General features: G+C 41.0%; 1 protein-coding gene across 5 annotated transcripts in view; it reads right to left on the bottom strand.

Annotated features, from left to right (window-relative positions):
- Tulp4 (TUB like protein 4) overlaps positions 1–14187 on the bottom strand; it is a 226818-nt gene that overhangs the window by 165790 nt on the left and 46841 nt on the right. For 4 of the 5 annotated variants that reach the window (XR_003301286.2, XR_003301285.2, XM_026393843.2 and 1 more), the window contains exon 2: positions 8324–10547. The exons of the other annotated variant lie outside the window; for it this stretch is intronic. Coding sequence is in view for 2 of the 4 variants with exons in the window: in XM_026393843.2 (XP_026249628.1) it covers positions 8324–8575 (252 nt within the window). In the remaining 2 variants the exon portion in view is untranslated. The remainder of the gene's footprint in view (positions 1–8323; positions 10548–14187) is intronic. 5 annotated transcript variants of the gene reach the window in all.

Genomic DNA, 14187 nt, shown 5'->3' on the forward strand with positions numbered 1-14187 from the left:
AATGAGGAGTAATGATTTAAAACAAAATATAACAACAACAAAAGGCCTTATGTTTAAGTCAAACATTGCCCTTAAATGAGTTATAAAAAAACTTCCCATTTCAGAGCCCATAGATTTCACAATTATGAATAAGGGATTGGAGACCTGCATTCGGCCCAAGTTTTAAGAAAATATAGATAAGTTGAAGGAGAACAGTAGAGCCCTGGATTCAAGTTCCAGCTCTCCTCCATGTAAACTGCATGAATTTAAGCAAGTTGTTTAGCACCTATGCATCTGAGGACTCTTCCCTGTAAAGGGAAAGAAAGGTATCTATCGACCAGGAGTAGGCTGGAAACCACAGGCACAGGTTGAAAGGTCCTCCGGCCAAGTTAAGCACCGGGCAGTGGATAACCAATTGTTTCAGCATGCCTGGGACTTCCCTAGATTTAGTATTGATAGTCTCGCATCCTGGAAACCTACCTAGCAGGTACTCATAAATGGGACCTATTCTAATACAAAGAACAGAAATTAAATTAAATTCAAAATATACAGTGGAAAAAAATCATTCAAAATACTTGCAATGGTTAAACAGTCAGACTACTTTCTATAGATTATAATCTTACCACCTAACCTCACATACCTAGTATACACTCCTCTTCTTCCCTGGAGTGGAGGTAGGCACAGCCAACTCAAGGAGCCCTTCTTCAGAAAGTCAGAAAGACGCCAAGCTATGGCAGATGCCCTCCTGCTGGCCCTAAAGAATCACCATGGCAGGACCAGTGAGCAGCATTCCCAAGAGTATCCGTCCTATAACCCCAACAAAGTGCATTACACACCAACAGAAAACCATACTTTTAAGAGAGTATCTACTTCAAATTATAGATATCTATACACATATGTGCATGTGTGCATATACCCACTGTAGTTAAGTATGGAAGTGTCTATAAAACATAATTCCCTGTACTTTTGCTTTTTTTTTAAATAAGATAAGTTCAAATTCAAAAGAAGTTTCTTAGTAAGTTAAATTCAGGCTGGAAAAAAAGAATCTCAAAATACTTCTGGTTGCACAACTGAAACTTTCATACATTGCTATGGGGCATAAAATGGTACAACCATCTTGGAAAACTATTTGGCTATTTCTATTAAACCTAAAAGGATGCCAACATTATGAGTCCACCCTCTGGTGCCTGGGTCCATGAAAGGACATGCAGTGCCCACAAATGTTCATACCAGCTCAAGTAATAATAGCTGAAACCTGGAAGCAATCCAAATACCCACCAACAAAAGAATGGAACAATTGTGGTATCTTCCTCAGTGGAAAACTAACATCAGCCAAAAAGAACAAACACAACATATTGCTGAGTAAAAGAAGCCAGAAAACATATACAGGGAGAATGTAACGCAGAATACAGAGGTATGCCATGGCCTGAATCTAGATCTCTACGAAACTCATGTTGAAAACTAATCTCCCTGTGGTGGTGGTATTAAGAGGTAAGGCCTTGGGGCTGGGGATGTGGCTCAAGCAGTAGCTCGCTCGCCTGGCATGCGTGTGGCCCGGGTTCGATCCTCAGCACCACAAGATGTTGTGTCCGCCAAAAACTAAAAAAATAAATATTCTCTCTCTCTCTCTTTAAAAAAAAAAAAAAGAGGTATGACCTTGAGGAGGTGATCAGGTCATATAGGTTCTGCCTTTAAGAATGAAGTTAGTGCCCCTGTGAAAGAGGCTTGAAGATGCTTTCCACCCTGGAACTACGTCCAGAGGACACAGAAATAAGGTGCTACCTATGAAACTGAGAATCAGCCCTCATTAGACATATTTGGTAAACCTCCTGGAGCCTTGATCTAGGATTTTCCAACCTTGAGAACTATAAGCACTAATGTATTATTTATAAATTACCTACCCTAAGGTGTTTTGTTATAGTGTAAAGTCTGGGACTGACCATCAGGTACCTGTAACAAGTGCTAGAAATGTTCTGTATCTTGATCTAGTTGGGTAACTGAACATATAATTATTGAGATGTACACTTAAGATTATTGCACTTTATTGTATGTTATATTACTACAGTCTTAATGTTTGTACCCCCAACCTCAATTTATATGTTAAATCCTAGCCCCCAAGTAATTAGAAGGTAGGTTTTAGAAATGATTAGGTCATGAGGGCAGAATCCTCATGAAAAAGACTGGTGCTCTCCTAAGAGGCCCCAGAAATAAACCCTACCAGTCTTTTATCAAAAAGGAACTATTAGAGCTGGGGATGTGGCTCAAGCGGTAGCGCGCTCGCCTGGCATGCGTGCGGCCCGGGTTCGATCCTCGGCACCACATACAAAGAAAGATGTTGTGACTGCCAAAAACTAAAAAAAAAAAAAAAAATACTAAAAAATTCTCTCTCTCCCCCTCCCTCCCTCCCTCTCCCTCTTTAAAAAAAAAAAAGGAACTATTATTGTGCAACACAGAAGAGGGCCCCCACCTACTGTGCTCACACCCTCATCTCTGACTTCCAACTTCTGGAACTATGAGAAATAAATTTACATTGTTTATAAGTCACCCGAGGACACAAGCGGCTCAGAGAGTTCAAAGGACCTTTGCCACCTGGCACTGTGGGTTTGTTAATTGGGCGTGCTTCCTCTATTTTACAAGGCCTTCATATTTTCCCTGGGATTATTAATCCGGATACGGTGGGAACAGTGAAGGTTATGGTGGAAGCTCCAAAAGGCATTGTGTCCATCTCCCCAGAAGACCAGATTGCTCAATTGCTAATTTTACCCAGTTTACATACCCGCTTTCCTGCTGATTCCTTTTTAAGGACAAGTGATGAGATTGGAACCACCGGAGGGAATTGTGTTTACTTGTCCTTAGATATGAATGACCGTCCTACTTTAAAGTTGGCTATAGAAGGCAAATCAATTTTAGGATTACTGGATACAGGAGCAGATCGTAGCATAATTACATTAAAGGACTGGTCAAAGGGGTGGCCGGTGCAACTCTCAGATCAATCACTAAGAGGTTTAGGATACGCTCAAGCTCCACAAGTCAGCTGTAGGCATTTATCATGGAAAGATTCTGAAGGACATTCTGGCACTTTTCAACCATATGTGCTTGATCTCCCAATCTCCCTATGGGAACGTGATCTTATGAAGGACATGGGGTTTCAACTTAGTAATAAATATTCAGCAGTTGCCCAAAAGATAATGCAAGACATGGGATATAGACCAGGTCTTGGATTAGGAAAAAATTTGCAAGGACGTAGACATCCCTTAGAATCTCAACAAAAACTTAATAGATATGGGCTGGGTTTTTCTTAGGGGCCGCTGAGGATCAGGTGCCCATTACTTGGAAATCGGGGGAGCCGGTATGGGTGCCTCAGTGGCCGCTCTCCTCTGAAAAATTGATTGCGGCTCATGCTCTAGTACAAGAACAATTAAAGTTGGGACATATGAAACCCTCCACTTCTCCATGGAATACACCCATATTTATTATTAAGAAAAAGTCTGGAAAATGGCGGTTATTGCATGATCTACGGGCCATTAATGCTCAAATGCAGCTCATGGGACCCATTCAAAGAGGTTTGCCTTTGCTTTCAACAATTCCTAAAAATTGGCCAGTGATATGTATAGACATTAAAGATTGTTTCTTTTCCATTCCGTTACATTCTCAGGACTCCGAACGTTTTGCTTTTACTCTGCCTTCAGGTAATCACGAGGAGCCTGATCAGAGGTTTGAATGGGTGGTTTTGCCTCAAGGCATGGCCAACAGTCCTACAATGTGTCAGATGTTTATAGGAGCGACCATTGCTCCACTCAGACAAAAGTATCCATTGATAAAGTGTATACATTATATGGATGATATATTGCTGGCAGCCAAAACTAAATGTATGTTGGAGGCAGCTTACACTGATTTAGTACATTTACTACAATCAAAGGGCTTGCTTATTTCACCTGATAAAGTACAGACAGGAGACTCTATTGATTATCTTGGTGCTAGTATCTCTTGTGCAACTATTACACCCCAAAAGGTAACTCTTAGGACTGATAATTTACATACGTTAAATAATTTTCAGAAATTATTGGGTGACATAAATTGGATTAGGGGTTACTTACATATTCCCAATGTTGAATTAAAACCCTTGTATGAAATTCTTAAAGGTGATTCAGATCTTACTTCCCCTCGACATCTTACTGAGGAAGCCAGGTCAGCGTTGCTTAAAGTGGAAAAGGCTATACAACATGCTAGCCTTTGCAGGCTTCAAGAGGATAAGCCTCTTCAATTATGTGTGCTCGCCACTGTACGGCAACCTACTGGAGTTTTGTGGCAAGATGGTCCTTTGTTGTGGATACATCCACGTATATCCCCTGGAAAATCCCTTGAGTATTATCCTGATGCAGTTGCTTCCTTAGCTATGTTAGGGATACAACAAAGTATACAATTTTTTGGTTTTCCTCCAACGTCTGTGATTGTCCCTTATACGTGTCAACAAATTCAAGTTTTGTGTGCTAACCTGGATAATTGGGCTATATTATGATGCTCTTTTCTAGGAGAAATAGATAATCACTATCCTTCACATCCTCTTATTACATTTGTTAAGGAACATCCTATCATTTTCCCTAAAATCATTTCTTCTACGCCTATCCCAGGAGCTGCAAATATCTTTACAGATGGATCTAAAACTGGTATTGGAGCCTATGTGGTAAATGATCAACCTCCTATCCTACATCAGTTTGCTCCTGGCAATCCACAATGGGTGGAGCTGCAAATTGTCATAAAAGTATTTGAACAATGTCCGTTTCCTTTTAATTTAATCTCAGATTCTGTTTATGTAGTTCAAGCTTTAAAGGTGTTGGAAGCAGTGGGTCCCATACACACATCAGGAGTAATGTCTTCCCTTTTTCTCCATCTTCAAACATTGATTTGGAATCGCTCCGCCTGTTTTTACCCCTTGCATATTCGAGCCCACACAGGTTTACCGGGTGCTCTTTCTGCTGGCAAAGCCCAAGCTGATCTTGCTACTTGTCCTTCTTGGATGTTCCCTGTTTCCTCCTTAGATCAAGCTAGAAACTTTCATAGTAAATTTCATATTAATGCACGAGCACTTCAGAAGCGCTTTACTATCTCCCGTGCTGATGCTCGGCAGATTGTATTGGCTTGTCCTAATTGTATCATTTTGCATCATCTTACGCCCCCTCTTCTGTGGGCGTAAATCCTCGTGGTTTGCGGCCTTTAACTATATGGCAAATGGATGTCACTCATGTTCCCGACTTTGGCAAACTTAAATATGTCCATGTGTCTGTAGATACTTGTTCTGGCATTATTCATGCTTCTGCTTTGTCTGGTGAAAAGGCTGGAAATGTTATCACGCATTGCTTGGAAGCCTGGGCAGCCTGGGGATTACCACAGACCATTAAGACGGACAATGGTCCAGTGTATACTGGACGACAATTTTCTTCCTTTTGCAACCAGATGGGTATCCAGCTTGTCCATGGTTTACCCTACAATCCACAAGGTCAGGGTATTGTAGAGCGCGCTCATAAGACTCTAAAAGAGATGTTAATAAAACAAAAAGGGGGAATTGGCTTAGGCCACACCCCAAAAGAGCGCCTCTCCCTGGCTCTATTCACTATTAATTTTTTGAATCTGGACATCCAAGGGCGCTCTGCTGCGACTAGGCACTGTTCGCCCTCTGCCCCGAATTTTGGGCACGTTAAGTGGAAAGATGTACTTTCTGGACAATGGTATGGGCCTGATCCCGTGCTGGCATGGGCACGAGGTTCTGTCTGTGTTTTCCCACAGGACCGAACGGAACCGTTGTGGGTGCCAGAGCGCCTCGTGCGGAAAGTTCTTCAGGCCCCGTCAGGAAGGAAGAATGAAGATGAACAAGATGGGGTGCTTGATGCTTCTCCTGATGGTGATCAGACATGAGGTCGTCTGGACTGCAGAACGACTCCTCTGGGCGGTGGTAAAGACGTGGCCATATCCATTGCCCGTAACTTCTCAGGCTGGTGTACTTCCATTTTTCTTCACTACTAATGGCTCCGCCACCATGGATTGGCCGACCTTGCCTATGAATACTGTAGCAGCTATTGATAACTTTTCTACTGTTTCATTATTTGACACATTGTGTTTCTCTGTACATGTTAATTACTCTGATTCCATACCTTGTATTATGTTAACCAATCAATCTTTGGGCTGGTTTGATAGTGATGGTTCCCGGGACTCAAATGGTAATGCTACTGTAATCAATGGTGTTTTTCCTGCTAAGGTATTGAGAGCCAATACTTCTATTCCTCAACAACCAGCGTTGTTGCCCCGTAATACTTAAACAATGCTGGAATGCCTCTTTGGAGGATTCTGTTGTGGTAGTACGTGTGCCCTCCTATTTGCCTTTATCTGTGTCTATTGATGATGATAATTTGCCTGTATTATTGCAAAGAAACAAAAGAGACTTTGGTATAACTGCAGCCATTGTGGCAGCCGTTGCAGCTTCTGCTGTTGCGGTGGCCACTGCCACCGCGGCTCTCGCTACTGCTGTGCTTACTGCTGATGCTGTGAACAAGCTTGCGGGTACTGCTGCAACAGCCATGGAGACTCAGACTATGATGAATCAACATCTACATCGTGGCATCATGCTTCTAAACCAGCGGGTAGATCTACTACAAGACCAAGTGGACATTTTGAGTCAAGTACTCACTCATGGGTGTTTATTGCCCATGGATGGACTACAAGAAATTGTTAGAGTAAATAAGACGCGAGTCCATATTGCTCCCGTGAAAGATGTAATATCATGGTTGTTTAAGTCTTTTAGTTTCTTGAAGCAATGGGCAGGCATTGGGTGCGCTGGCTGTGGTCCTGGTACTTGCCATTGGATTGTGCCTGTGGTGTCTGGTTCGTATGCACAAGCAGCAGCGGGTGCAGAATCTTATGCTTGTACAAGCCTTTGCCGCTTTAGAGGCAGGACAGTCCCCTCAAGCATGGCTCACCATGCTCAAGTGATCGACACAGCACAGGGTGCGAGGCAAGGCACTGCACTTGGGAGCTCTAGGTTTGAGTCCCAAGAAAAGCATGTCCTATTGCATATGGGTTTGATGTCAACGCCCCACCTCCATGAAAAAGGCATCGGTAGGAATGGTGACTCGCCTGGGGAGGGCCCCCTCAGGAGTGTGCCATTATTTACGGCCACTTTTGCACAATGGAGATAGGACCTCTACTTTTACCTGTTGTTTGTAAAACAAAAAGGGGGGAACTGTTGGGAGCCAGCGACTGCACCCTGAATATGGCGCTGGTCTCTGCTTCCGCTTCGTTAGCGGTTAGAGTTGTTAGAAGTAAACAACTCCTTGTAAGGCTGTGGGCTGGGCTCTGGCCTGCTTCCGCTGCGCTGTACCTATTAGACTTTCCTGCGTGGTGCTAATTCATTGGCGGGGCTGGGTACTTAAGCTAGGGCAGACTGACCGCTCGCTCTTTGTTCCTGTTTTCTCATCATGATTCAAAGGTCCTGAGTAAACTGCTGAAAGAAGAATCCTGTGTCGTGTTTCCCTTGCCAGCGAGGGGTCGCGACACTGAAATTGTTATGGATTCCTCATAAGAAAACACCCAAATAAATTAGTGACTGTGAAGCAGGAATACTGTCAAGGAGCTGTGCAAGTACACACTGCAAGGAAACATCGGACATGGTGTTCTTTTAAACATGGTGCCTGAAACTTAAGCACTCAGTAAATGTTGGTTGAATAAATTTCACAGATAATGTCCCTGTGCTTCAGAATACCAGGGAAAGCTATACATACAAAATCACAGCATAATAACCTCAATATAAAAGACCCAAGAGGTGAAAACTATGGCTCTTGTCCAGTAATAACTTCTGTCACCTCCAAGCATATGAAATAAAGTCAGGTGTTAAACCATCACCAGAAAGATGCAGGAGTTAATTGTACAATATAAAAGCAGCACCATTTTTATTTTCACACTGTCAGTTTTGCACAGGGTCCTGGCAGAAAGCAATTCTGTCTAGGTCATGAAAAGGAACATAAGAGATAGAACAGAATCATCTATCCAACACACCCACGGGGCATCATCCAAATGCCTGGACACTTTCAGACAAGCAGCAGCCACTCTCAAGACACACAGAGGAGATCAAGAAGTGATCTTCTTTAGGGATAAGTGACCCACAAGGGAAGACACAGGCCACTGTGAATTGAGTCCACCTTGGTACCTTCAAACTGGAACACAGGAAACCAATTTCATGGTGTGAAATCTCACTGGAAGCTATGAAACTGAAGCAAAGGAACTTTCAAGTCTGGCGGACTCGAAAGACTACTGGAAGTAACCAGGCAAAAAGCAAAACAAAACCACTGCTCACCTCACTATTGTGGCCCCGCAAGTTGAAGTTTATCCTCTGTGGAGTACTCCTGTCCCTGCGGCAGTGGCTGGAGGTGAAAGTCACGCCCACCACACCTCGCCCATTGCCGGTGGCCAGCCAGCCTTCCTCATAGTAGCGCCTCCTGCACACGGGCTTCTCCTTCTCACTCTTGGGGACACGCCCCTTCCAGGATAAACAGAGGATGTTGGAGTCACTGCAAAGCACAGGTCCATGTTCCACCGCTGCATACATACTTTTTTTCAATGAATTGTTTTACTTAAAAAGTAATGCTTGCTTAATGCTAGAAATTTTAAACCAAATTCTTTCATTGGTTTATTTATTTTATTTTTATGATTGGTTTGTGTTGCTTTTTTTCCCCCTTTAAGACTAACCTGGAGCTAATTAGAAGGTCAGTATGTTATAAAGATCCACCAAATGCATAGTGAAAAAATTCCTCTATAAAAGATGATGGCAGTCTGCTAAGAAAAGGTTATGCCTAAAAAAACATGGGGTCCATTTTTATTTTTAAGTCCTTAGAGGAAGAACACACTGATCCTTTGGAGAAAGAGCATTGTTAATAAGTGGTGATCAAGAAACAAAAGAGTTTTCTTCTTTTTTACTCAACTTGGTTATTCTCGTTCAGCCTGAGATTCCAGTTTTGTGTAATGTGATTCCAGAGACAAAGGGTTGCAAATACATAGATTTCAAGTAACTTAAGGCTTTAAGAATCCCTCTAGCTGGTATGTTCTATTTCTACTCAAAAGTTCAGATGCAGTGACAGACCATACAGGATCATCTTCCTTCTGAAGCCACCCTCTGGCATGTTTTCCAAACTAGGCAAATTTCTGCTGCTAAAGCTGAAAAAGATTGCATAAAGGGAAAAAAAGGCACACAAATCGTGCAAAGCAGACCAGAATTTGTGCAGACAGCAGTCCAAATTGTAGGAAGAAAATCACTCTTTTCCCCAATGTTCAGAACCAGAAACTTCCTAATGCAAAGCTGGGCCCTGTGTCCCTGAGGAACGCAGGGCTCCCTAGAAAAACTCCTCCACCAGCCGGCGCCCCCCTCAGTGCCATAGAGGCTGAAAAGTAAGCCCCTTCCTTCAGCAGAGTCAGGGCCTAAAGCTATTAAAGTGGACCTAGTATTTGCTTTGTGTGAGTACTAATTCCTCTTGCTGACAAAGCAGAGTCACACTGCAGGATTTTGCTTCTTTCATTGGACTCCTTCCCCACTTCCTGGTTACTTCTTCCCTTTTCTGCTCCTGAAGATCACATACTTTTCCATTTTAATGAAAAAAACAATGTCAGAATTAAATATATTGAGTAATCTTCCCTCATATGCAAGTCTTCTTAGTTTCAATAGGGCAGTCTCTCAAAGCACATGCCCAGGCCAGTCTGAGGTCCCCAGCACCATACAACGTCCTAGTCCCTGCGCCTTGCAGAGGGGCTGCTTTCCTATTCGCATCCAGAGCCTGTCTCCACACCTTTAGTCCAAGGAAAAGGAAGCTTTGCTTGGGTTTTCCTGGATATTTATTTGATAATTATTGGTTTCAATTGCTATTTTAAGATACTATCCTATAGATACAGAAAAGGTAAAGGGAAATAATAAATTAAAATTCCTCAATATAATTAACTAAAAAAGGCAAAGGGAATCAGTTCATTGTTCAGACTTGTCTCATTACACTGAATTTGCTTTCCTCTAGCCACAACCACAGTCAAAGTTACTTTTCGGTCCAGAATTTTAAAGTCTGTTCAAATTACCAAATCCAATAAAAAATAAAGTACAGAAAATGCTGCATGATTCCATTTGCAGGATTTGAATTCTTACTTCTCCCTTGGTTACCTTCTCACTTAGTTTCTTCTTTAAACTGGAGAGGTATTTTTGAGTATTAATCTGTGCAATTTTTTTTTCTTCTTTTTGCAAACTTTCTTTACCCGTGAAGACCATATGGAAAATTGGCCATTAATGATGTGTGTTTCTCCCCGGGCTCCAGAGCCCAGTGGTGTCAAGTTGCTCCATCTGATTCTTAAATTAATTTTCATCAGTTGTAAAACTCTTGAATGTGCACAAGAATGAGCCTGTCTTCTCGTGTAAATGTGTGCACAGAGAGGTTTTAAATACACATAGACACACTCTTCAACTGGCACTTAGAAGTTTTGTTTTTCCACTTATTTCGGGAACCATCAGATTAATCACGTCTTGAAGGCCCTGGAGTCTTACAAATCTGTAAAACAAAAAAGGATATAAAAGAACTTTAAAATACTGAAGAATAAAAGTTCTAAGAGAGTAATTATAATAATTGAAAATGGACGCCCATCTTTACCCTCACATCTATTAAATGAAGCTACTTACTGAACTTCAACATACAACATCAGGGGTTTGACGACCATACCACATACCATTGTAGAAAATCTATCCGTGGCTGGGCATATGTGAATGAAAACATAACCTCCCTTCTTCCACAATACACACTTATTTCTAAAATTCTGGACCCTGAAGACTTTACCCCTTCAGAGGTTCTGGTCATTGTTTAAGGAAACCTCTCAAAAAGGACTCTAAAATGCTCGTGCAAGTTATTCCAACTGCCAGTAAGTCTCAGAGCAAACCACAGCTGTTCTCTCCGATTTTAAGTTGTCAACTAGCAATAAGCCCTAGAGAATCTACCTCTAGAAATCCATCCTACATTCCTTCCTTCTAGCAGCCTGAAGGACAGGTTCTCATCACACCCTCTGCAGAGGCTGCAAGACTGTCGCTAATTTCCCCACCTGTCCCCATTCCACTTTGCCCTCAGATGACCTTTCTAAAATGCAGCATTAAATTTCCCCAGACACTGAAGGGCTTGGGCAAAGCCCAGGTGTCTGCATTTCTAACAAGTTCTCAGGAGATGTGAAATCTGCTTGTCAGAGAACCAGCTCTGAGTATCACTGGCCTATGGGACCAGGTCCTAGCAAGATCCTGAAAACTATTTTCATAATAATATTAGGACATTCTTTGTCTTTTCTCTATGTTTATATTTGAATTGATGTTACAAAACAACAAAGGTCAAACTGCTCCCTCTAACACAAATCAAGGGAGAGGGGTACCAGCAGTCCATGTTTCTTTTTAAAGCTAGCTTCACTTACCAATGTTCTCAATCAATGAAAACATTTTTGTTTTGTTTTTGTTTGTTTTGGATTTTTTGAGATAAGATCTCACAAAGTTGCCCAGCCTGGTCTCTAACTCCTGGATCCTCCTGCCTCAGCCTCCCTGTAAACTGGGAATTACATGTATCTGCCCCCCACACCTGGAAGCAGTAAAAAAATATTATGATTAAATACTGACCCTTGAGTTCATGGTTTTTTAATATTCTTTATTCTAAAATAATATGTGCACATAAAGCACTTCCTAAAGACCACTGAAGTACTTGGTAATCTGAAGGAAAAGCACCTTTGCAATAGTTTAAGCTGCAATATGCATTTTTTTTTCATGGTACTCAGGTTTACTAAAGAGACTGAATGAGAATTATAATATTCTGACTTCAGAATTTGACAGATATTTTCTTGAATACGAACAAAGTGAGCCTATCGCCTTAAGGAAAACAGATAACAAGATTTGTTGCCCCATAAAAACTAAGCTTTTGAGGCCAGGGTTTTGGCTCAGTGGTAGAGCACTTGCCTAACATGTGTGAGTCCCTGGGTTCTATCCCCAGCACCACATAAAACTAAATAAACAAAATAAAGGTATTGTTCCATCTGTAACTAAAAATATTTTTAAAAAAGAAAAGGAAAGCTTTCAAATCAAAATCATAATTTTTGAAAAAATAGTACCTGTCACTATTGACAGAGCCCCCAAACTTAAAGACACTCCTCACCCAATTGGGGGTGATACTAATAAATGTGAATTTTTTCTTCTGCATTTCTTATTTCCTTGTGTGCTCCTGTGGTTTGGATATGGCTTGTCCCCAAAGATTCATGTGCTGGAAGCTGGTTCCTAGTGTGGCAGTCCGGAGAGGTGGTAAGATCGCTAGGAGGTGGTACCTAGTGGGAAGTGACTGGGTCATAATCACCCTTGCAGAGAGATTCACGCAGGTCTCCCTCAGTGGGTTAGATTCCCGGGAGTGGTTAAGCTCCTTTTGAGAACAGGTTGCTTGCTGTAAAGGAGAAACTTGGCCCCTCCCCACTTTCTCTTGCCTCCTCTCTTACCATGAGATCTCTCACACACACTCCTGCTATGTGATCCCAGATGCCACGTTATGATGCAGCCAGTAGCCTGCATCAGAGGCCAACCAGATGGGTCTACACAATCTTGGACTTTTGGCTTACAAAACAGTGAGCTAAATAAACCTCTTTCTTTTATAAAGTACTCACTCTCGGGTATTTTCTTATAGCAACACAAAATGGACTATGCCATGTCAATATTTGGAAGAGTCACATCCTTGGTAAACCAATATATTCTAAATGACCAGTGATGGTGATAAAAATTGCACCTGAGTAAAAGATTCATTGAAGGCACAAGAAACAAGTAGATTTTAATATTATCAAGTATGAAAACTTCATTGATATATTTCAAAATCTATATTGTAACTAAACTTTAAGAAACTGTAACTTGTTGAGTTTGGGTCTAATATCAAAGAAAAATATTCCATGATTATCTAAAAACTATTAAAATACTCCTTCCTTTTTCTATTATATATCTGCAAAATTGGATTTTCGTCACAAAACAAAAACAACATATTGCAACAGATTAAATGCAGAAGCAAATATGAGGATCCAGCCATCTTTAAGTCAGACATTAGAAATAACTGCCAAATGTAAAATAATACTCAAATAATTTTTATATTTTAGAAAATAGTGACTTTTCATCAAAATAGTTACATAACACTTAATGTGTTATTTTTAAATGAATTAGTAAATTTTAAAATTTTGTTTTAATATCTAATATGGTAGATATCAACAGATAACCATATACAGGAGCTTTTTGAAGGATTGTAAGTATAAAGGGGCCCTGTTACCAAAACGTTTGAAAACCACTGATATCTTTCTTCATGTAAAATCTTAAATAATTATATTAAGATACATGGGATAAATCTCTATAGTAGTACAGGGTGTGCTGGCACACGCCCATAATCCCAGAGGCTCTGGAGGCTGAGGCAAGAAAATCGCAAGTTCAAAGCCAATCTCAGCTACTTATCAAGGCCCTCAGCAACTTAGCAATATCCCCGGTCTCTAAATAAAAACACAAAAAAGGACTGGGGATGTGGCTCAATGGGTAAAGTACACCTGGGTTCAATCGTTGGTACAAAAAAAAAAAAAAAAATCATCTTTAGTAAAAACTCAAAGTGTTTCATTTTACATATATTATGATTTCTAACCAAACTTTAAAAATATCTTAAAATTATAAAGCATCATTTGTGCTAGACAAACACGGCAGCTGTTTCAAGAAAAAATAAAATGCTATCTTTTTATGACTCAAAGGAGATAACGTATACAAAAAAACTAACAAAAAAGTCACAGTCATAACATCCTCATTACTGAAAGGTTGCAGCCAACTTCAGTGCTGCCAGTAATGCAAAGGGGTGATGTCAAACACTTCGCTTCCTTTTTATATATATATTTTATGTGGTGCTGAGGATCGAACCGAGGGCCCCACATGTGCTAGGTGAGTGCTCTACCGCTGAGCCACAACCCCAGCCCTCTCCATTTTTTCTTGCCCTATTTTCTACTGAAAAAACAAGGACAGTAAACGATTAAATAATTTCTGGGGTATAATTAAGACTGTTTACACTAGTAAGGGGGGTTGATACAAAAAAATTTAAAAGAAACCAACCAACCGAAAGCAGAAACTTGGAACAGATATTTGTACACCCATGTTCACAGCACCATGAC

Source organism: Urocitellus parryii, chromosome 8 (assembly GCF_045843805.1).
Source record: "Urocitellus parryii isolate mUroPar1 chromosome 8, mUroPar1.hap1, whole genome shotgun sequence".
NCBI lineage: Eukaryota > Metazoa > Chordata > Mammalia > Rodentia > Sciuridae > Urocitellus > Urocitellus parryii.